The following is a 25,731-nucleotide window of genomic DNA, read 5'->3' on the forward strand; positions in this document are numbered from 1 at the left end:
GTCGTGGATGCAACCGCCATACGTCAAGGCACCCAGCTTACGATATTCTCCAGCTGGTGCAACTCCAGACGTGACACTCTCCGCATAGCAGACTCTTGAAAGGCTCCAATGGTTCCTCTCCTGGAAAGAGCACCGGCATTGAGGTGCTGTTTCCCTGGATGATGCCGCACCTCAAACTTAAATGACTGCAAAGCCAAAAACCAATGGGTCACACGAGCATTCACCTCTTTGTATGTACCCATTGTAAGGGTGCATGGTCTGTGACCAGCAAAAACTCTTATCCCAATAAATAATATCTCAAGTACTCAACTGCCCACTTAATGGCTAAGCACTCCTGCTCTACAGGACTTAAATTCTATGGACAGTAATTTAAAGGTAGAGGATGGGCTTTTCCTCTTGGGAAAAGGACTGCTCCTAATTCTGTCCCAGAAGCATCCGTTTGTAACACAATGTTTTTTTTTAAATCAGGAGGTTGTTACAAAAAGATTGTCTTAAATGCTGCCAAGCAGTTTCCACTGGTCTAGATCACGTTATCTTATCTGGGGTATTTTTTTAAGACATTCGGTTAGTGGAGCTGCTCTAGTGGCAAAATCTCAAATGAACCTTCAATAATATCACACCAGAGAAATGTCCTAAGTTGTATAGGTTTAGGTTTACATTTAGGTTTAGACCAGGTGAGGACTGCTTCTACCTTACCAGGCTGAGGTTTACTATGAGCTAAAAGGAATTGGGAGATGGACCAGTGCACAGGTATGCATTGTGATATACTGTAGTTTCACTTAGTATTGTCAGTTCCACAGCTAGGTTAAATATGGGGAGAAAAAGCAAGCTGATCTCTCAAATAATCAAAGATGTGGAGGCGCACCCTTGAGAGTAGGTTAGGTTAAGTACTGGAAGAAAGAAGGGAAAGACTCTTTTCATTGGGGCACTCTTTAGCGGAGATTATTTAGTATGATCCCTGTATACAATGTATATGAATATAATATAATATTGAATAGGACTGTCAAAGTTACCAACTCATAAACGCCCCCTATTGGATACGAATGAATACACCATTGATAGAATATGACAGGAATCACCATTCAAAAGAATGGTGATTCCTGATCTACTAAGCAGCCGTATTGAAAACACGGCCGCTAATTGTCGTGAAACGGCCGCGAATGGCCGGCCAAATACGGCAGGAGAATACGCTCTATTTTCCTGTTGTATTTTGCAGAAGTCAGATCCGTGCAGGCTTCAGTGTAAAAAAAACTAGAAAATGTAATAAATAAATTAAAAAAATGGCGTTGGGTCCCCCCAGAGCTGTAACCAGCACCAGCTAATAGGGGTTCCCGGATTTTTTTAAACCAGCCCCAGGCACCAGGGCCGGGTCTGGTTCCCAAAATACGGGGTACAAAATGAGTAGGGGTCCCCCGTATTTTAAGAACCAGCCCCAGGCCCAACCAGCCAGCAGGGTAATGCCACAGCCGGGGGGAGACTTTTTATACAAGTCCCCCCAGCCAAAGCATTTATCCCTACCAACCAGTCAGTCTGGCCAGGGGCCCTGGGGGAGTGGGGACCCCCCCCCAATAAAGGGGTCCCCCCTCCAGGACTTACCTGACCAGGCTGAGGCCTGGTGCTGTACCCGGTGACCCTGGGCTGTGGTCACCGGGCTGATTCAGTGTAAAAAGATAGAAATAAACCATTGGGTTTTGCTGTGGAACTATGAGTCCCAGCAAGCCTTGAACGCATACTGGGACTTGGAGAACCACAAATCCCAGCATGCGGTCCATTCAAGGGCTTGCTGTGACTTTTAGTTCCACAGCAAAACCAATAGTTAAATAAATACACACTGACACATCAGAAAAATGAAACTTTAATACATACATAGCCCATACATACTGATACTTACCTATCTTTAGCCCGTAGATAGCCCTCGGTCTTAGTCCGGTGTCCTGGTCCAGGTCCGTGTCAGCGTCCGGGTCCGTGTCGGTGTCTGGGTCGGCGTCCTGGGTCCGAAGTAATCCATAGGGGAACTGTGGAAGCAATTTATACTTACAAGTTTCCTCTGGCGAAGATCTGTCCTCCTCTCTCCTGAAGTAGTCCAGGTCTTCGCAGGTCCCGGCGGTACCCTGTCACAAACTAATAGGAGAGACGCTGATGGTTCATGTTCAGCGCCTCTCCTCAGAATGATTCTATTGGCCGCCTAGCGGCCAATCAGGAGCCGAATTTTGGAGAGGCGCTGAACATGAACCATCAGCCGCACACTATTCCAGGACACCTTTCATCACTCCGACTGCCGACCCCATAGCCCAGTGTGTGTCTCTGATATTGGTGTGTTAATGTCAGGGGTTTAAAAATGTACAAATTGGTATTGGCCAATGTATGGATTATAAGGTAATACAATATCCTGTAAGAGAACGCCCCTTACAGCAAGGACACGTCCCATACAATGAGGCCAGGTCCCTATTGTTTCATTTACTTTTTTTTTTTTTAATCAGAAATTTGGAACCGGGACCACCCATTACCAACGTTCCAGTTGTGCCTGTGCCCCCAGCATAACCCTAACTCTATTTCTCCTGCTAGTACCAAAACCTAACCACCCATTCCTGGGCTTACCGTAACACACCCCACATACTTACGAAAGGGAAGCAACAGGCTGCTCGTCCGCTTCGGCCTCGATCAGCCTTTTTTTATCGCAGAGTTTGGGAAGGGTCAGGGTTACGCACAGACGGCACACACTGGGAAAATCATTCATCCGTGAGTGAGCCCCATAAAGTCAGATCGAACGGCTATCATAGCAGGGGAGTGGCGTCTCATTGGTTTCCCGTTGATAAAGGAACAAGAAGCAGTAAATAATAAAAAAAAAATATGTTTGTCTCTAATCTAATTGACTATAAATATTGTGTATCAAATACCTAAAATGAAGGCCAACCATGATACCAAATGAATATCAGCCATAGCTTGTACCTGCCAGAGTCAAATATATATAGTAAGCTGAGAGAGAAGAAAAATGGGCACGTAGAGAAAAGAGACAATAATAAATTAAGAATATTTTTTTAATAAAAATTAACTTTTATTAATATTAGTTACAAATATGGAGTAAATAAATAGCATGATTTACATTGTCAGTAACTAAATATACATAAAATGTCTCAATCATTTATACAGGGCTATGAATAAGCTAAAGCTTCAGTCATAATGCACAAGTACATGGGTAATGGCAATCCCGCACGCAGTGAGATTTTATAACACAGTCATATCACAGGACATGTATAGAAACACTGCACAATAATTTCTGATGCCTTGGTCACTCTGTGGTCACTCTGTGTAGCCATTTACTCATTTGGGGAGTCAATGTTCCACTTGGGTGTGGTATGACTGCCCAACATTGGAATCCCGACTGCCGGTGCTCCAACAGGGGGGCGAGCACAAAGAAGCCCTGCGGACTCGCTGCGCTCACCACGCGGCAGGCTCGGAGGCTCGCTTCACTCGCCACTGGTTCTATTCTCCCTCTGTGGGGGTTGTGGACTCCCACAAAGCAGAATAGACCCTGTCAGTTGGAATCCCCCCCCCTGTCAGAGCACTGTTGGGATAACAATGTCGGTATACTGAATGTCTGAATCCCGATTGCCGGCAGTCATCCGGCAACTGTTTCTCATTATTCTGTCTATTGTGTTAGCTATTGTTAATGCATATTGTGCAATGCATATCTCCCAACATTTCTTCTTACCCCAGCGGGACTGTCGTGCATATCTGAAAAAGGAGATGTGGCCTAGAGGGGGCATGGCCTCGAGACAATGTAGCGATCACAAGACCAAGCCCCTGTTTTCATGAATGTTGGGGGCATGACCAAATGCTGGCCAGGCCCTCTGTACCCGTACCTCTGTGAAAAGACTGCACAGCATGTTCCCTGTTGCTCTGCTAAACAGAACAGCAATAACAGTGGGACTCCCAACTGCCCCCCACCGTGGGTCAGTCCCATATTTTGAGACTGTCCCGGATCCCACCTGGGGTGGGCGGGATGCAGGACAGTCCCAAAAATACAGTATTGTCCCATGACAGTTGGTAAGCAGTGTTCTCACCAGCACTGATTTTTCGGGTGCTCCGCCTGGCAAGGTACACCCTGCCACCCGGCATTCCCCTGACCAGGCAGAGTGGGGCACTTCGCTGGGCAGCTTGGCAGCCATAATGGAAGGCAGCACATTTGTGGTACTCCCACTTCTACAGACTTAATCTCCCCTTTAACCCAGCGCTCACCACCCTGTTGACCCATCTGCTGCATCTGTGATCTCGCCATGTTCCTGGAGGTGCTAGCTGCGGACCAACCCTCTCGCAGGTTGCGGGCTGGCAATTTTCACGGCATCCATGGCGGCACGTGGACGCTCGCGGATGCCCACGGCCTACAACCTCTGTTCAGCCTACGGAAGCGGGCTCTTATCTGCCGTTCCCTGCACTGATCAGGACCATACCACCACCTCTGCTCTGGCCTCATCACCGGGCTCCGGCCCGCTGCCATTTGGAGAAGCCATTCCTGCATCAGACGTACACCCTGTCAGACACTAATATTGAAAAAGGCACTGCAGCATCCTGAAATGCGTAGATTATTTTATTGTCTATTTTATTCATACCAAGGTAACCCTTTGTGTGCTTTTACATCTGGCCCCCACACTTTGTACCCAGGTTCCATCTCAGTATCATGTGCCACTGTTCTTGTCTCATTCTGATATATCTTGGAGTTTATAAAAATATTTTAAAAAATTGCTATTTGGAGATGGTTATACTTATTCGTGTCACTGGATTACCTCTTGTTTGAAAAAGGAGCAACCCCTTGGCCTCGAGCATGTAGGTATGTGGCATAAAGTGTAATGGCATTACGGCGTGTAGGTATTACAGCATGTCATGTAATGGGCATCAGTGTGGGACATAAAATGAAATGGGGATTACGGCATGTAATGGGTGTCTGACATAGCGTCTAATGGTCATTATGGCATGTAATGTGTGATGTGTAGTCAGTGGCGTAAGTTTGTCACAGTTGCCCAGAGGCAAGATAAATATTGGCGCCCCTCCTCACACGCACACACACAAAACATATTATAGAAATATAGGTATGCCTGTGTGTATATGTATGTTATATACTGTATATTATGTTTAAATAATGGGACTGTGACATCTATGGTCCTGCTAGGAGGGGCATCAGCCACAGTAGTGATATTTAAGGCTTTCAATGAACTGATTCAAACTTGCAGGGTAGGAGAGGTGGCCCCTTGGGAGCAGGAGCCTGGCGGCAGATGACTCCATTGTCTCCCAGAGTTAAGCCTCTGTGTGTAGTAGATGTGTGTAGATTTCTGGCGCCCGCCTGTGGCGCGCACTGTCCTTATTTTTAGAGTGCGTTTGGTGGTGTGAGCTGAGTGCCAATGAGTGCCAATAGGCAGTGATAAAGATGCCCCTCTGACTGTGCAGGCCCTCACTTTTTTTTATTGCAAAGATCCCCACCAGGCTACTTCTTGATGCCGCCCGGCTAGAAACATTTTCTGTGAAGAACACCGGGAAGTACAGTATGCAAGGGCTACAGTGGGCACCTATAGTCTTTTGTGGACGGCAGCTTCTTTTGCGATGATTAGCAATTCTGTAGCCTAAAAAAATGACAGCTACGTAGGCAAGTGCATACAGACATGAATTAGGCCCTAAGTCTAGAAGCGAAATATTGATACAGTAACTACAAAGTTATTGCACAGAAAAAGTTTTACTCATTAAGTAATTACTAGTGATGTAAATGATGAAATGTGCTGACTTATTGTCATACATACATAGATACATACATACCTACGTACATAAATTATTTGTACAGTCAGCGTGACACAAATGCCATCTGATAAGGGATAGGAACATTGGCAAAGCCAGTCATTCGGGGGTAGATATCAGCCTCTGTGAATTGCGTCTGTGATGTCAGCACAAAGTTCTGTAGAATGGAGGTGAGGAATAGAAAGAGTTCTGTGCGAGCCAAACCTTCCCCAAGACACATTCTCTTCCCTGGGGAGAAAATAGAGAGGGGTTTTTGCCATTAATTTCTTTTCAATTTAATTCATCATATATAATTTGTCTACAACTGGATTTTGCATAAGCCAATTAGCAAAACAACAACACAGTACTGTACATTTTTTGTTTTTTCTAGAACAAAGGTAGACCAGCAAATATAAAGCCTCGTTTGCCAGTAGGACTGAAAAACATTAACTTGGAATACAGTACATACACTGACTTTTACTATGACTACAGTATATGTAACCTTATATTCAGGCCAGCCGAGAGGAATGCCGGGCCCCGGTAAAATTTTGGGAGTGTGGCCGAAGTGTGGGAGGTGTGGCTGCCTCCCACACTTAGGCTACACCCCTAAAATGTTTAGAGGAAAGTGAAAGAAAACTCTAAACTCAGCTCAGCACAAACCTACAGCATGTTCTGTGCTGACAGCAGGCTCAGCATGAGCTCCCCGGGAGGGATGGAGGGGGAATCGAGGGGTCTGACCAGTCAGGGCCCCTCCAGCAAGCCTGGGCCCGGGTAATTAGTACCCACTCCCCCCCCCCTCTCGGATGCCCTGCTTATATTCAGTGATTCCTTTATACAGAGACAACAAAACAAATCACGCCAAGGCGTGTGAGCAGCTCACACGCCTTGGCGTGATTTGTTTTGTGGCCTTCTTTTCAGGTGGGGACTGACTATCCCCCCATTGAGCAGCAGCTAACCTATAGAAAGACATATCCTGTCAAGCGCCTGATTTTTTCTTTGGAAGTATTCCTTGGAAATTTTCCTTTCTCTTTATACAGAGACTCAGTGGCTGTGGGAGAATCTCTGAACCAGCCGTTATGTTCCCGGCAGCCTGGGGAAAAGGGGCAAAGGGACATTACTGATATAGGCGTGGGCAGACACCATTGTGCGTCTACTGCTGCACCATACATTTCAATCAGAGCACACCCTATCCCAACACACCTTATACGTTTCTGACCTCAGTCTGACATTGTCCCCTCATTGCCCAGGCGTTACTGCTAAGGTGATAGCAGAGAAGAAAAGACCTAATGATAGTGATATTCAGTGGAGGTTTTTGCCTAAGGGCGGGGTGCAGGACTAAAGCCTCTCAGATAAAATTTGCCACTGTGCTTACCTTAAGTGAAGCCAGTTGTAGTCCGTGAGACTGCACTGGCTTCATTGTGACTGGCAGTGACTTCCTATTGGAAGTCTGACCTGCCAGTCACCCGCAGTAAGTCAGTCAAACCTGGATGCTATAGGGCTATAGGAGTATAAAGTCAAATTTGTATTCTAGGTTGTACCGTGTGTAAACACCATAAGTCTCCCTCTTTGTCTGTGCATTGCTCCCTGCAGGGTGCCAAGCAGGTGCATGTTTCACATTGTCATTGTTCCCAGAGGTTGTCCATCAGCAAACTTGTATTAAGCCACAGGCAGAGTTGAAAGCGGAATCACACAGATTTCAATTTTACCATTTTCAATTCTACGATTAAAGGTATCATTACATACATGTCTGGAATTTATATTTTAAAAGAAGTCAAACGCTTTGTACTGTTTAACGTTCATACCTATAGAAAATGGTAAGAAGGCGTCATTTCTCTGGAACTTGCCCTCAGAGTCCAAGAAGTGCTCAGGATTAAACTTGTGAGGGGTTGCAAAGTGAGCTGGGTCTTCAAGAACTGAGCACAGCAAAGCACATACTCCAGTGCCCTAAAATGAACATACATTATATATATTTGCATAAACTATATCCTATAAACTATATAACTCATACACACAAAAGGTTTAGATCCACCATGCTCCCAAGCAGGGGTGGAACTACCATAGGTGCAGCATATACAGTGCACTGGAGCCCCTGAGGACTGCTGTCCCTATTACCCGCTTTCTGTCACCCATTGTGTTTCCCTGTCACCTACTGCCTCCTCTGGTTCTCCTTGTCACCCACTGCTGTGTTCTGTATTGTGCACTTAAGTTGGGGTGTAGACGCGGGGAACGACTATATTTTTGCATCTGGGGTCACTATACAAAAGTTCCATCACTGCTCACAAGTAAATAGATCATTCTAGGGAGCATGTTATATAGCAATCAGTATATTTAACAATATGTTAGGATTGATTCAAAATATATTTACACAGAATACAAACTGTACGGTATATCCTTCACACTGTCATAAAATATCACCACTGTCCTCCCATTGCTATCATTTCATACACACAGCACAATCATAAGTGATCCAACCCGCATTATGCCCGATGTTTGGGTCCTGTTCCTGTGCAGGGCGTGTCCTGCGAGTACAGCACCAGTGTCACCAGAAGGGGGGGGGTTAGTTTTTACCCAGGCCTGATGGAGGGGCCCGGATCCTGATCCCCCTCTCCTGTTGCAGGGAGTTGGGCAGTGGGGAGAGAGATGACAGGCTGCCTCTGCAGCACAGCCTCTCTCTCCAGCCCAAAACACGCTGCTCAGTGCTGTGCTCTAAGCTGGAGAGAGAGGCAGCTGCAGGGGCTCTCTCGCCGGTGGGGGTGCGGGTGTAATCGCAACGGCCCGCCCCCCCACCGGCGACCCCCAACCACACAAATTAGGTATTTTTTACTCACAGGAGCTTGATCACGCCTCACCCGATGACCATGCCCCTCCAAGTTACCGGGGCACAACCAAACTGTCGGGGCCCCTACACAGCACAGAATAGAAAATGCCTCTGCCTGATTGCTTGCAGAGGCATTCACGGGAGAGACTGGGGACGGCTGGGGTTTCCGGAAGCAGGGGGGTGTCGCCGACATTTTCCATGGGTGGCTGAGCCAAGGACTGTGCCACTCGGGTTGGTCAAACCATTTTATTCAATTTGTTGCTGTCACATAGAACTCCAGTCCTGGGCCCCCTTTTTGTCTGGGCCTTGGACTGGAGTCCCCGCAATCTTCCCCTGATGTCCAGCATTAGTATACCATACCCTTGCTGTATATTCTCTCATGCTCATATCTCCTCTCTCACCTTGGGAATAGTGTATCCTCTAAACTGTGTGTCCCTGGTTGTGGAATGCGGTGCATTCATTGGGATCACATTGCTGAACCTTTGGATCTCATGGATTACAGCATCCGTATATGGCATCTTGCTCCGGTGATCAATATTTGGATGGCAGTCACGTCCTATCACACGATCTATCTCTTCATGGATCTTAGCTTTAATTATTGCAGAAAAAAATGTATATTTTAATGAAAAGAGCAGAAATGACACATAGAGCAGTCAGGTCACTTCATCTGAAATTCATGGCAGTTGTGCTTGATTTCAATACATTTTTATTCTATTGCTTGTGTCGCCTAATGCATGTCAACCTTTTTCATGTGTTGACCATCTGCCTGTCGACCAATAGTGGTCGACTTATTGACTAGCTAGACACTGGCAACCTAATGGTCCACACCCAAACATTGAATTTCTGAAACCAATACACAACATATAAACGCTGAATAAGGGGGGTATTCAATATGGGGTTGCGACTGTTGGAACATCCCGACAGTCGGATGTCCTACTTTCAAGTGTTGGAAAGTCCACAAATTGCTGAGGATTGTCGGAAAACAGATGTGAATTTGACAATCCTCAACCTTTTTCCAACAAAACAGATCCGACTTTAATAAAATGTCAGACCTGACTGCCTTCAATGCTGCCGTTAACGGCACATATTGAATACCCCCCTAAAAATGTTTCTCTCCTCTAATACACACAAAAGCATGCAGCAATTAGTCTCACAGTATTGAGAAGCCATACGAAATCCCACCTCTAATTTGGTAGAATTTGCAGAGGTGCTTGGAGTAATACATACCTTGTACATCTGGGTACTTAAGGAGCAACAGAATTCCATGCTTTAACGTAGTGGCTACAGTTTCACCACCAGCAAAGAACAGGTTATTTAGAGTCAGAATTAAGTTCCTTGCGGTGAATTCTGAGTCAGGGATATGCTTTTCCTGAAACAAAGATTTTTGGTCATTGTTCAATTATAGCCTATATCTTTAAACTACTAGAGGACATGTGCTGTGGTTTTAAAATTATTTTTAGTATATCAAAATAGGCTCACTATAGTACAGTATGCCTTTACACAAGGGAAGTATTGAATTACAGTACTCTCAAAAGTGATAGTAAAAAAATAAATGGGGTCAGATGGGATACATCTAAGATTTCTAAAATAGCTCACATAGGTTCTAGAAACACCATAACCATAAGGTACTTGTTTCCTAGCAGGGCGCCCACTACTCTATTTACGTAGTGGGCTATTCAGGGTAAGGAAATTGGATCGCATCGCATCGTATGCCCTTAATGGCATCCAATCAGATGAGATCCAATTTATTATCTTATCCTATCTTTTTAATGGGCTAAGTCAGAGAATACATTAAAAAGATAGAAATCGGATCGCATCGCATCGTATGCCCTTAATGGCATCCAATCAGATGAGATCCAATTTATTATCTTATCCTATCTTTTTAATGGGCTAAGTCAGAGAATACATTAAAAAGATAGGATAAGATAAAAAAATCGTATGGCATACAATGAGATGGGATCCAATTTTTTTTATCTTATCCTATCTTTTTAATGGTGAAAGCGCCTAAATACATGTGAAAGATAGGATGCCCCCCACTATCCACGCCACCCCGTAGCGTGGCGAGCACGGTTGACGCCACCCCGCCATCAACGTGAACCCGAAGCGTGGCGAGCGCAGCGAGCCCGCGAGGGGCGGCGGTACACGTCCTCCGACCTTTTCATGCCCTACTATCCACTAGGGCGTGGAGTGAGAATAGAATAGTGTGGCGAGCGCAGCGAGCCACCGAGCCCGAAGCGTGGCGAGCGCAGCGAGCCCCGCGAGGGGACGCGGATACCTTCACAGGTAAACGCGTCCCTTCGCGGGCTTCCCAGGTGTCCGCGTCGCCATGGACACCTGGGAAGCCCGCGAGGGGACGCGTATAACTGTGAAGGTATCCGCGTCCCCTCGCGGGGCTCGCTGCGCTCGCCACGCTTCGGGCTCGGTGGCTCGCTGCGCTCGCCACACTATTCTATTCTCACTCCACGCCCTAGTGGATAGTAGGGCATGAAAAGGTCGGAGGACGCGTACCGCCGCCCCTCGCGGGCTCGCTGCGCTCGCCACGCTTCGGGTTCACGTTGATGGCGGGGTGGCGTCAACCGTGCTCGCCACGCTACGGGGTGGCGTGGATAGTGGGGGGCATCCTATCTTTCACATGTATTTAGGCGCTTTCACCATTAAAAAGATAGGATAAGATAAAAAAAATTGGATCCCATCTCATTGTATGCCATACGATTTTTTTATCTTATCCTATCTTTTTAATGTATTCTCTGACTTAGCCCATTAAAAAGATAGGATAAGATAATAAATTGGATCTCATCTGATTGGATGCCATTAAGGGCATACGATGCGATGCGATCCGATTTCTATCTTTTTAATGTATTCTCTGACTTAGCCCATTAAAAAGATAGGATAAGATAATAAATTGGATCTCATCTGATTGGATGCCATTAAGGGCATACGATGCGATGCGATCCGATTTCACTACGGTGCCGTACGTAGAAGATCTGGGCGCCCTGCTAGGAAACAAGTACCAACCATAATGCAACAATCAGTCACTAGTTCCAGGAGTAATTTCACAGGAGTGGAAAAGAGAAAATGTAGTCACACTAAACAAAAATGGAAGCAAGGAAGAGGTGAGCCAAGTAGTGGGATGTACAGTAGTTAAAATCCATCGTATAATGTTGGGCCCTCATGCAAGCCTGCAAACCATCCATTCGCAGTGTTGCAGGGAAATTCCGAGTAGCAGGGGGCGGGCATTTGTATGGGCATCGGGTGGCGTTACATGGCAACTAACGCTGCTTTGCGAGCCAACCAGAATAAAGGTCCTGTTCTTGGAGCATTACTTTTTAATATCTTTATTGCTGACAGTCGCAGATAAGTATAGTAAATAAGCAATGAAGAAGGTAAGTCAGACACTTGGTTTCATTGGGAGATAAATCAGTGTCAGAAAGAAAGAAAGTGATAATGCCACTGTATAGGTCATTGGCACGGCCTTATCTAGAATTCGGTGTTCAGTTCTAGAGGCCATATCTTCAAAATTATATAAATATATTAGAGATAGTACAAATACAGATAGAATGGTACCATGGCCAACAACACAAAACCTACACTAAAAGATTTAATATGCATAATTTGGCGCATATTCTACAAAATATACACACTCTATTAAGCATTTAAAAATTTACAGAAGGGATACATTTTTCAAGGACAGAAAAGTACTAAAAACCGAGAACATGCCCTGAAACTAGAATACAGTAGGTAGGTCCAGGGGAAATTGAGGAAAATAATACTTCACAGAGAGGGCAGACGATAAGTGGAACATAGCCTCCCATCAGAGGTATTAGAGGCTAAGTAATTCAAACATGCATGGGTTAGGCATAAGGATATCCTTAAATGAGTTACTATCTAAAAATGATGTTTAATATTTAGGCCTTTGAGTGCCAAGTGAATAGGTATAAAAATTGACCACCAAATATTTTTATTCACCATAATGACCTGTAATGGTTACCTTATATAGGAAATACAATCTTTCTTTACATATTTTTTTATTTGAATTTATATAACAAATCACATATATAACAAATAGTCTGGGCAGGTGATAAGTACAAATGGGTAGGCAGGATGCAAGGGCGGGGTCGTAAGTGTGAGCGGCCGCAGTGCGGTCGATAAAAGAAGGCTGGGCCATAAGTCTAAGTGGTTGTTAAAAAGGTAGGTTGTTTCTTTTCTAAAGTATTAGTACCGTAAGGGCCAGATGTATCAAGCTTCAAAAGTGATAAGATAGAGAGTTATAAACAGCCAGCCAATCATCTCCTACCTGTTATTTTTCAAACCAAGCCTGTGACATGGCAGGTAAGAGCTGATTGGCTGGCTGTTTATCACTCTCCATCTTATCACTTTTTGAAGCATGATACATATGGCCCTAAATGTAAAAACGTAAATTATTTTTATTCTCCATGATTTTACTGTAGCAATTAGAAGTATTTTATAATGCTTATATATACAACTTGGGTACCTCCTGCATTTTGATTAGGAAGCAGTCTATGTAATCTCTGGGGTCATTCTTGTCCAATGTCTCCATATTCATCTTGACTCGCTCAGCTACAAAGTCATTCAGTTCCTCCAACAAGGTGGTGATTTTCTGGTGCGGCCCCGGAATGTGGTTCATTATTATTGGAATCATATCTTGTACCTGTAATTACATAAAGGAAATGTACTTACACTAAGGGGTACATTTACTAAGATGGGTATTCTATTACAGATGGGTTGTTGTAGCAACCAATCAGATTATATTGATTATTATCTAGAAGATGTTAAAAAAATAAAAAAGTGGAATCTAATTGGTTGCTATGTCCAACATCCCATCTTCAATAGAACTCCCAAATTAGTAAATTTACCCCTAAAGGTCCATACACACTGGGCAACTATGCCGAGCGTGTATGGACAGCGATGATAGCGTTCATCGCTGCGGGGAAAGCATACACACTGAACGGCTTTCCCCTTGCCCAGCGCCGAAGAAGGGGTGGAGGATGGCGTTGTATAGCGGAGTGCTATGCAAAGCCGTCCTGAAAGCCGTTCATCTGCTGGTATAACCAGCAGATGAACGGCTTTCCCGGCGATGTTGCGGGAGCGTGCAGCACCACTCATCGCCGGGCCATAAACACTTGGCGACTTTGAGCTGAAAGCTGCTCAAACCTGCGTTTTTTAGCGACTTTCAGCTCAAAGTTGCCAAGTGTGTATGGGCCTTTAGATCTTAGTATTTCCATCATGAACTGAATGTTTATTCTTCTTTTATTTAAAAAGCTCCCATGTATCATCTAATTAGTCTTTATTATATTAAACATAATATATATACCATGCTTACAAGAATAAGTCAGTTTATTAAATAATTAACCTTAAATCCTTCATGTAGTACCAACCAGTCATGTTCTAACTGTACTTATTCCAATACAGGGAGGGTTACATGTGATGTATCCTGCCACTTACAGTACTTACAGTATACCCTTTTATACCAGAGCCGTGTCCCGGATTATTGCCGCTCCAGTCCGGGCTGGGGCTTGGTGTCCGACCCGGCAAATGTTCAGGGTCGGACACGGGGCTTCTGCGGAGGCATAGGCCGTTTAAATGGGTAACCTAAGTCATCCGAACCAGAAACCCATTTCCTCCAATCAAGTAGCTCGAGAAGATGGCCTTGCTGCCTTATAAAAGGGAAACCCTCCAATCAACCAGAGGGACCGTCAGACCTTGCGGCTGGACAGTGCTGCATCCTGTAGCAGGTGAGCTCTGTCTCTCCACGTTCACCCTCCCTCCTCAGGGCTGCTACCGTGGATGGGTGTGTACAGCCAGGGCAGCCAAGAGGTATGCCAGGCCCCAGTAAAATTTCGGGGGTGTGGCCTAATTGTGGTAGGCGTGGCCACCTCCTGCGATTAGGCCATGCCCCAAAAATGTTTAAGGTGGGTGAAAAGACAATCTAAAGTCATCCCCCCCCCATGCTGAGCCTGCTGACAGCAGGTTCATCATGAGCTCTCATGCTGTAGGTTTGTTGCTGCCGGGAAGGGATAGAGGGGGAAGGCATAAGGGGGGGGGGGGGGTCAGACCAGGGCCCCTCCAGCAAACCTGGGCCCGGGTAATTAGTACCTGCCCCCCTCTTGGTGGCCCTGTGTACAGCAGCCCGGAGATCAGGCAGGAGAGACCTCGTTTACTGAAGAATCTTCTGCCTGAATGACATTGAAGGATTTAAGACTTTTTAGCAAAGAGAATGATTGAGTTACAGTGATATGACTGATCTCCACTTCTTACTGTACCTGGCCCCAGGTGGAACTCATTAGCTCAAAGGTTTCATAGAAAATATTCAGCATTCTCTGAAACTTGGCATCATCGTACTGGAAGCGGTTCCCAAATACAACAGAGCAGATGACATTGGAAACAGCCTTGGTGATAAGAATGGCCGGGTTAAACTCCATCTCTGCAACATAAAGTAATCAGATAGTAGAATTTCGATACACCTCACCTCATTATTACACATATGCTAGCACAATATATGAACATGAACCATAATAATAATGACAGTCAAAAGAAATGTAATTATTCACTGGAGATACAGTAGGTTACATTATCAAGAACCGGGCTGTCAACGAACGAGTATGGGGTCCATTGTTGTATGGGTCCTGGTAGCCAGTGGTGGAACTTGTAAGTGGTTGGCCCAGGTGCAATAAGTAATTTGGGGCCTTCTCCTCCAGTCCAGCCTAAGTTCACAATATGCCACACAGCAGTGGGGGGCAGCAGTGGGCCCTTTCGTCCTTAGGGGCCACAAATGCTAGTGCTGTGTCTGCTGTTGGCCCTCTGATCACAATGATCTTTGCCCTTGCAGATAGTTGCGCTTCTTGCAGCTTGTAAAAAGAGGGTATATGAACCTGTTGGTGCATATGTCTGTATACAGTAGAAATCGGTACTAGACTTAGTGGGGGAAATTTACTAAAGGAAATTTGTAAAAAAATACAGTAGGTGTATTTGTATCCAGAAATACACTTATTTTTGACATTTTCTAACCCGAAAATACGGCAATTCGTATTGATGTGCTATCAATACGAATACGAATTGTCATATTTTCTGGATAGTAAATGTCAAAAATAAGTGTATTTCACCTATTTTTTTACAAATTTCCTTTAGTAAATTTCCACCAGTATGTTTGCAATTGTAATTTACTTCAAACAAGGATTCAATTAAAATGTACACAATTGGCCACAAAAAAAGTGTAAATCGGTCATAAGCATTAGTTGGATAGTCTGTATGCTCAGTCCTAACTGTGTGCATCAAAGGTTGGTGATTCCTCCCTAGGATTGCGTAAACTTTAGGAACAGTCTGATAAGTCTCTGGTGCGAACACTTGTATAATAGTCTCTTAGGGGTATCTGAGTGCGGCGTCCCGCTGTCAGATAAGCTAGTGGATTCTTCCGGTACCCCTTTAACAGCCTGATGTCACTCCTAGGTTTTCGGAGGAGTGTGCGGTAGGTGCAGTTTAGGGGGACCGGTGTCACTGCTTGGTGCCGTGTTGCTGTGGCGTCGCACACGTGTGGGGGCCACTGCATACGTCTGCCACTGCCCTCTGCGGCTGAAGCAGGGACTTCTTTCAGTGGACCAGCGTCACGGCTGACCTTGTAGCCATAGGCACTGTTTCACTTACTTTTGCCGGGATCCCTCCTGCCTCACTGCTCACTCGCAGCCTCCTACTTACCCTGTCCGGGAGCTTGGTTACGCTTCCGTGCGGCTGCCTGTGATCGTCTCAGCTGCCGCCGTGCAGGTGTGGGTGGAATGCTCCTTCCGAATCCTGTGTGTGCACAAAGTGTCTCCAACGTGTTTCAGCTTTACAGCCTTCTTCAAGGAGTCTATGATCTAGTCACAATTGCCTTGCATGCTAAGCAATTTATGCTAGCCAATATTGCAGGAGAAAAACTGGAAGATTTTGGCTAACCTTCTAGGAGATTTTGACTATCTAGTCAAAAGCTCCTTCCAAAATCTCACAGTGTGTACAGCCCTTTATTAGACTGCAATTGTCATAGCTATTAGCCTGGTCTGGGGTCACCCACACATTTTCTATGATGGCAAGTCTATGGGCTGTACCTCACAGACATGTCATAGAGGGATTATGGCTCTGTGCAACACTTGGTTAATTTTGTTCCACATCTGCTACATGGACATTTATTTTTTTAGCTTTCCTACACTTTTACAGAGGCCAAACACACCATAAAGATTAATTGATCATATCTCTATATCAGTGACCTCCCCCCTTAGGAGCAGATTGGAAAGAGAGCTAACACCCTTCTGTGTATTAACTAAGTCCTATTCTGACTGGTGCTTCGAGCCCTGGGAACAGTAAGTAAAAGAGGAGACTTAGCTAAGAAAACACGCCTTACATACTACTAAGGCATTAAATGAAAAAACTAAGATCAGGTGAAGGTAGGAAGGGTTTTTAGTTAGAGGGGCGGAGCTTAACACTTATCCTTTAGTACCTATACTACTGTGTCAATCGTCTATCCACAACTAAGTGCCACAGTGTCCCCAGATAGGATGCGAGCTTAAAGACATTACTTTCTATTTTACGTTTGTTGCAATGCTATAGATGACTCTTGTTGATTCACCTACATAGAGTAGTTACCTACTTTATACCCAGCACAGTGTTCTACAGATGAAGCGCTTCTAATCTCTGCAGGGGCTTGCAGTGGATTCGCCAGCCACCAGCCCCTACAGCTGCCGGAAGGGGACACGTGCGCACAAAAGGCGTGTGTGTCCCCTTACTACGGAGCCCCCCCATCGGTCCCCACCGCATCGCCGCCGGTCCCCACTACCCTAACCCTGCCCATCTCCCTGAAGTAGAGATGGGCAGGGTTTGTGTCCCCCACCAACAGGAAACTGGGATGTGTGTGCCTGTGGGACGCTCATGTGTCCCAGTCAGATGGAGCACCGGTTCACCAGAAGGGGCGTTCTGGCGAGCCCCAGTGCTAAATGAAGGGCGCTCCATATGTACATTAATTAGATTGTGGAATTTTAGTGTTTATACCAGTTTTTAGGCTTTCCCTTCATCCCCCTCTGTTGTCTAATGTAGAGGTAAGTTTTCAGGGAACACATGAAGAGTTGGAGATTAGAAAAAAAAGTCTTACTGTGCATTAGAAAGCAATCACACTTTGGGGGTGCAGCCTGAAAAAGTCCAGAGTTGATCAGTAGGCAATGTACGGTTGGCTAAGAAGCTCAGCCTCTGATCTGTATTCAGTCTAATATTGGGAAGACCGGTAAGGAGACTATTGCAATAATCAACAAAGGAGATGATGAGTACAGTGCGTGGATTTTGCAATGTGTTGATATAGTCATATATTGGATATGTATTTTAATTGTACATATTATGTCCATATGGTAACAGTGTCTCCTGTCACTTCTGAGTACATCCTGCTTTCCACAGCATCTGTGGCTTATCACCTCGCTGTAGCCTGACTCCCTCCAGTGTCCAGTCTGGGACATTGCCTTGGAGCAACCAAGTTCATTACAGCTTCATTGTTTCCTTCATGACCATTGATCATTCATCATTCCTCCTGCCTTCACTGCTTATGTCTACTGCTATCAGTTCATACTCCAGTACCATCCCAATTACCAGCCACGCTCAGAGTGTCAACAACGAGATTACCACCATCGGTGGATATGATCGGTTATAGTCATCATATAGTGGACCTCTTCAGTGTCTGTGTTAGTGGTACTCACTAGAGCTGTGTACTTGCCTGAAGTACACCCTCCATATATCGTCCACCATTGATGGTCATCATCGGTCAAGGCCAAATATTTTTTTGAAGTTGTTATCCTCCATAGACTTCTAAACTCATACCTCCGGGCCTCCTACGTTGCCTACTACTGTTATTATTGCTCTTTATGCAGTCCAAGTTAAGGAACCCAGCTTCCATTCACTTCAGTCTCAGTCCAAAGTTACCCCTCAGATGTGACACGTATGGGTGTTCGATGTTAAAGATCTGTACATTCGCAAGGCCCTCGAACTGGGAAGGGCATGGAGTAGATAGCCAGGGGGCATTCATATGCGAACGGCCATTGATTCCTGGGCGTAACAATGAAAACAAAGGGGTGCACCCAGGAAAACCACTAGGCATTCCCATGTGAATGGGGGCGGTCACCTGCCTTCTGGGGATGGGGAGCTGACATCACCAGATATCAGCTGCCCACCCTGTTCTCGTAGCAGGGATCTGCTATGCTGCAATGCTAGGTGAACATACAGGAACTTGAACACTTCATAGACTGACTTACCTTTATAAGTCCGGAGCTCTTGCACCAGGGAGTTACACTCCTCATTGATCCTTTCGTTAATGCTCCTCTTTCCTAAACCAAAATGTCTTAGTGTTGAGAGAGAAAAGCGTCTCAGCTGTTTCCATCGATTTCCCTCACTCGTCATTAACCCTGGAAAATATAATTAGTTTACTAAAACCCCTACTGTGTCCCTACAAATACAGAACCCTAATGTTGCACATTGTACAGATAAAGTAGTGGTTCCCAATTTAGTCCTCGATGACTCCCAAGAGTTCATGTTTTTAATCACTTGGCAGGTGCACAGGTGTACTCATTACTCACTGACACATGGAGCTAATTATTTCACCTGTGATTCTGTGACCAGACCTGGAAAATGTGCACTGTTGGGGGTCCTTGGGGACCACGTTAGGGAACCATTTAATTAAAGCATAAACATCAATATGGAAATAAATAAAGATAAGTGGTTTAAAAGATGGAATGCTGGGAAGTGTAATCTTTCAAAGTGTGAGACTGTGGGGGGGTATTCAATTCCTGCTGCTATTTCCGATTAGGAAAATAGCCGTTGATGCCTATTTAATGCTGTCTTGTCTGAAAGCATTGAAGAGGCAGATCGACAGAACGGGTCGGGCCTGTTTTGTCGATTACAGCCGAGAAGTGTTCCGATCACGCCCGAATCTCGACAATCCATGGCTGTTTACGCGGGCACGTCCCCTTTTTGTTGATCGCTAAGCGGGACATTGAATCATGCCTGGTGATATGCTGTCCAGCAAAACGGGCCAGGGTCACGGTTGTCAGGACTGATCGACAGTCGTGACCCTGGATTGAATACCCCCCTATAGCAGTGTACACATGGTGGCTTACAGAAAAGATAGTCAAGATGTCACAGTGCTTTCCCTGCTTGCGATACTGATGCCCATGAAGATGGTATCGCATGGACAAATAGGCTGTGCATGCATTTTGCTTGTAATTAGAGACGAGCAGATCCGGATTTACCTGGATTTACCCTGATCTCAAAACGGGATATTATTGGCTTTTGGAGCCAAAACATGTGACAGCTGGTAGCTAATCAGATCCTGTTTTGAGATCCGGGTAAATCCGGATCTGCATATCTCTACATGTAATATATTCCGCCATAGGCCAAATTGTAAACTTGAGAGCAGGACCCTCCTACTTTTTGACTATCTGTAAAGACCCATTTTGTTGTATTACTGTCTTCTTTTGTAAAGCACAACGGAATATGCTGCGCTATATAAGAAACTGTTGATAAATAAATAAATAGCACTTAAGGTGTGTATACATGGTGCGATTCTGCTGACGCCAATATTGATACAATATCGGTGGCCACAGAGACCCGGTGGAGTGCCGGCAGCGGCAGGCAGGTATGTAGAGATTGTGCAGGGGGGATGCTGCATTAAGCAGTATGGTCATTGTTACAAGATAGAAGAAGTAGACTATGCTGCACAGTGTATTTCTACTTTGGACTCCAACGCCGCGCATCGGGATCAGATGCAGCTAAACACAGTGCAATTTGAACTAGCTTGCTATTGATTTTGACTACATACAGTATACAGTATAGTCAAAAAAAATCTACAGCCAAAATCGTACCGTGTGTAACTGTGTACACACCTAGGGATTGAATTTACTAAACTAAGAGTTCTATTGAAAATGGGATATTGCTCATAGCAACCAATCAGATGCTATCTATTATCTTCTAGATGGTGCTAAATACATAAAAAGTATAATCTGATTGGTTGCACTATGGAAATAGCATAGCCATCGTCCATAGCAGCGGCGTAACTATAGCACCGCAGCCCCCGCCACAGCGGGGGGGGGCGCTGTGCATGTGGGGGCGCCGGGGGCTGCGGTGCTATAGTTAAACCCCCCCTCAATCCCCCACAGACTTACCTATAGCGCTGGTCCCGGCGGCTCCGTTCTTCTGCTGAGGACCACCAGAAAATGGCCGCCCCCATATAGCACACAGTTCTCTGAAACTGTCTGCTGTATGGGGGCGGCCATTTTCTGGTGGTCCTCAGCAGAAGAACGGAGCCGCCGGGACCAGCGCTATTGGTAAGTCTGCGGGGGATTGAGGGGGGGTTTGCATGGGCGGCGGGGGGGCAGGGTAGGGGTGCTCGGCGGGGCGGCGACGCCCCACCCCCTAACGGCGGGGGGGCACCCAAAACGTAACTACGCCACTGGTCCATAGTCAAAATCTCACCCTGTGTACACCACTTATGAAAGATTTTGCAGTATTTTGCTCTGTGCCTCATTTATTATTTGTCTAGAAAAATGTCACAGATATACACTGAGCAAATGTATTTACCATATCCCTGGAAGACTCTGTCCACTGTGGGCTGTCTTCCTCGGCCTATAAAGTCATCTCCGTGATCTACCAGAGCTTCTTTCACAGCTTCGTAACCACAGAATACAACCACGGGGTGAGGCCCAAAGTGAAAGGTGTACACCGAGCCATACTGCTTACCCAACTATGGAACAGAGATTAGAGTATTAGGGACACTGCGCACAAAAAGAGGTTTTAGGACTTTCAAACAGCTTTGACTTTTTTTGTTGTTTAGGCGTATGGCAAATTGAATAAGTGAAACCATTTCTCTCTCAGATTTCACCAGAGAATGATAATGGCACCGGTACTTGTCCTGTATCAGGTTACATATATGCATATAGACAGTTAACTAGTGCATACAGATTGATATTGTTAATTTTGGGATAACCAACTGAATGCACAGAAATTTTCATCTTCTGGGGGGTGTAATGGAAGTATAATTTTCATGTATATCGTCTTCCGTGAATGTTTGTAACATGGATGGAAATCCGAAACCTAATTCAACTGGATTTTTTACAGCCTAGCTTGAGATTGGGGATGAATCAGATTCTACTAATTTATTTAGCACCTTCTAGAAGATAATAGAAAGATCCCATCCAGTATTCAATAAAATTTGCATTTTGTAAGCTTAACACTGTATTATATACAGATGGATTATTGAATTAATAAAAAGAAAGAAGTAGGCTGCTGCGGCTGTCCAGACTTTGTACAAGCTGTATCCGGATGGCGGATTAAACGGATTTAGGATGATAATACCATGGTCGACAGCATCTAGTTAGACGTCTAAACTTGACCAACCGCGTTTACATAGACAGTGACGCTAGATCAATGAAAGTAAAGCATCGACATGGGCAACAGTAGCAAGGTTGACACAAGTTTTTTGTCTTGTTTTGTTGCCGGTCCACTTGGTTCCTACTCTACTATCCAAGTGGACATAAAGCTACTACTACCGAGCGGAGTGAGGCACCATACCTGAAGCATGGGGAGAGAGCGGGAGCCATGCGAGGAACACTGTGCACATATACAGTATCCACGGGGATCCCTCTGATATTCGACACCAAAAACAGACTAAAAACTTGTGTTAACCTTGCTACTGGGGAACATGTTCCGGTCAATGCTTTACTTACGCCGATCTAGCATCACTGACTATTTAAATGCGGTCAACCAAGAACAGATGTCGGTGTTCCCCAAGGGTCAGTCCTTGGCCCTCTCCTCTTCTCCCTCTACACCATCTCTCTGGGCAACCTCATCAGCTCCTATGGCTTCCATTACCACCTTTATGCTGATGATACCCTAATCTATCTCTCCTCCCCCGACCTATCCCCATCACTCCTGTCCAAGGTCTCCGAATGCCTCATGGCCATCTCAGCCTAGATGACCCAACGCTTCCTGAAACTAAACATGGCTAAAACTGAACTTCTAATCTTCCATCCCACGAACATCCCCTCTTCGCCAACTATCTCCATCAGCATTGGTGAAACCGAGATCACCTCCACCGAACAAACGCGCTGCCTCGGTGTCATCATTGACTCCTTCCTCTCTTTCACCCCCCACATTCGTGCTCTCTCACAGTCTTGCCGCTTTCACCTCTGCAACATCTCGCGCATTAGACCATTCCTCTCCAATGACGCGACTAAAATTCTCATTCACTCTCTTGTCATCTCCCGCCTTGACTACTGCAACATCCTTCTCTCTGGGCTACCTCTCGCCTGCCTCGCCCCTCTCCAATCCATTCTTAACGCTGCTGCTAGGCTCATCTTCCTCTCCCGCCGCTCCACCTCCGCCTCCCCCTCTGTCTATCTCTTTACTGGCTCCCCATTCCTTTCCGGGTTCTCTTTAAACTCCTCACCACCACCTTCAAGGCTCTCTCCTCCTCCACTGCTCCTTATCTCTCTTCATTGATCTCTATCCACACTCCCTCCCGTCCTCTTCACTCTGCCTCCGACTGACCTCTCACCTAATCACCTCCTCCCACTTCCATGTCCAAGACTTCTCTCGCGCTGCCCCTCTGCACTAAAACAACCCATCTGGATTTGCGATTCCCTTACCTCCTTCAAGCGCTCCCCCAAAACCCACTTCTTCCGACTGGCCTATCCTTCCTCCTCCTAACCTCTTTTGCTCCTCCTATCCTGCCTACCCTACCCCTCCATCCATTCCTACTTATCCTATTGTTTTTCGTTCGTCCGCCCACCTCCTTTCAATCTGTTAACTCTTATGTGTAGGGCCCTCCTTCCTCACATACTCACCTCTTTACCTCACCAGTGCTCCTTACCTGTTCTTCCCTTCCTCTACTTCATCTTCAGTCTCCTCAACAATTTCGACACCTACTTCAGAACTGATGCTGATTTTAGTTCTACCAGCTATACCCTATTTATGCTGTATTTTTATCAACACACCCTGTATGTTACCTTGTAATTAGTTTTTTGTTTGCTATGTACAGTGCTGCGGACACTTTGTGGCGCCTTATAAATAAACGTACTACTACTACAGATGCCGTTGACCACTAGTGGTCAACTATTGTAGTGTCAACCTAAATCCTGTTAATCCAGAACCATATAAACAACCTCTTAATACTATTGTACTATAGAAAAATAACAGGAGTGATTTCAAATAATAGTGAATAAGAAACAACCACATTGTCAACACGCAACAAGCTAATGCTACATATAAAATAAAATAAAAAATAGATAATATGGTATGTAATAATAACATGAGTTACAAGAGTAAAGGTCTGTGTGTGTATATGTGATAGGGAATACAGATTGTAAGCTCTACTGGGGCAGCGACTGATGTGAATGTTCGAATATTATACAGCACCACAGAATATGTGTGCGCTATATAAGAAACTGTTAATAAATAAATATCCAGCTTGTATACAATATAAAACATTTCTAAACTTCCTGCTGTGCTCTGACATCCCTGGGATGAAATTAGTTAAACACAAAACTGAACAGTTCCGATAACAGATGAGAAGCTGAGACAGAAACAACGCAGACTGACCTCCATCAGAGTTTTTGCCATCTCTCCATTTCTGACCTGCATCAGATTCCCGATCAAAGGAAGCGGGGTAGGACCAGGGGGAAGCTTCGGTCTCCTAAAGAAATGATTTCGCATAAAATAAATTATTATAAGAGCAAGCAGAGCGGTGAGAATTGTCCCACAACTGAGTGACTCCATGTTCATTACAGCCGCAGTTGCTTCTGATTGTCCTCTAGTCTCTGTGTTTCCGTGGACTTGAGCCAAGAGGCCAGAATACGGAATTCTCTGTATCCTGCTCACTAACTGGATCTTTGCCACTGTTTAATCTTAAAAGAACAGAGATAAAAAGGAGAGAAGAGGGGGTAAGGGTGACATTCCTATAATTGATGGGGCCTATTTAAGGCTCCGCAGTATGACTCACAAGGTAATGACATTTGCTGTTAAGAAAAAGATGTAATTTTTTTTATCATACTAACTAAAAAACATATCTGGTTAACGGATCAACGGCATCTACAGTAGATCAATCACCATGTGGTCGGACTTATGGTTGGACGCGTCTAGTTAGATGCCTCAACAGATTCTAGTAATGGAACATAGACGCAAGTGTTAGATCAACAGGAACCTGATCGACAATCACAAGGTCGACATGAGTTTTTCATGATTTTCATGATTATTTAGTTTGAACCGTCTTGTCCCATTGGACATAGAGGGAGAATAAAACGTGAGGCACCATGCCTGAAGTATAGCAAAAGATCTCCAGGGTTATATATGGCCCACCTCTTTAGTGGTAATATTGTAGATGTCTATGACAAAGCCCCACAATCCCCCCGTTTGGTGCCTCCTCCCCATGTGTTATTATATGTTCCCCATCCCCCTCTCAGCCAAACACATACAATACAGTACTCACCCCCAGTACCAAAGCCTTACCCCTCAATATTCTATGCCCCATAGCCCTGCCGCATCCCCTTATTGTAGAGTGCAGCAGAGCCTGGGGCATACAGAGATCAACAGAGTTGATGGGGAACATAGCTCGTGTAATAACAATTTCCTGCACACACTGTTTCACTAGTTTGGTTACCATTATTGATAATACAGTATATATAATATAGTATATATGAATTATATCAATTATAACCACAGAAATGTGATCATTAATTATCAAGTGCAATGTGATCCAAGGAAAATGTGTGCAGTGAGAATCACAAGGGATGTATTACATGGTGGAACATGGGCAGCATTGTGGGAACTTCCAATAATTAATTAGCAGTCTCCTGGTAAGGGCAGTGATTATTTGAATAATAATAATAATAATAATAATAATAATAATAATAATAATAATAATCTCACTATAACCCCTTCCTTTGCATTAGCTGCAGGCAAATACAGTGCCTTGCAAAAGTATTCACCCCTTTGTCTTTTTACCTATTTTGTTAACTTGGAACTTGTCATTTAAATGTTTTTAATCTGAATTTTATGTGATGATCTGTACAAAATAGTCTAAGTTTGTGAAGTTAAATGAGAAAAATATATACTGTATATATAAAAAATAATTTGTA

At 44.9% G+C, this 25,731-nt stretch overlaps 1 protein-coding gene across 1 annotated transcript; it reads right to left on the minus strand.

Moving 5' to 3' along the window:
* Positions 1-3,065: 3,065 nt before the first annotated feature.
* Positions 3,066-24,430, minus strand: LOC146035948 (cytochrome P450 2G1-like). The gene is made up of 9 exons (XM_083159670.1): positions 24,197-24,430; positions 21,179-21,341; positions 18,859-19,008; positions 14,863-15,023; positions 13,074-13,250; positions 9,809-9,950; positions 8,983-9,170; positions 7,566-7,707; positions 3,066-6,012 (listed from the first exon to the last, which is right to left on the minus strand). Exons 1-9 carry the CDS (start codon positions 24,377-24,379, stop codon positions 5,831-5,833), a joined length of 1,488 nt encoding a protein of 495 aa, XP_083015796.1. The 5' UTR covers positions 24,380-24,430; the 3' UTR covers positions 3,066-5,830.
* Positions 24,431-25,731: the final 1,301 nt, after the last annotated feature.

Source organism: Crinia signifera, chromosome 9 (assembly GCF_055691185.1).
Source record: "Crinia signifera chromosome 9, ASM5569118v1, whole genome shotgun sequence".
Taxonomy (NCBI): domain Eukaryota; kingdom Metazoa; phylum Chordata; class Amphibia; order Anura; family Myobatrachidae; genus Crinia; species Crinia signifera.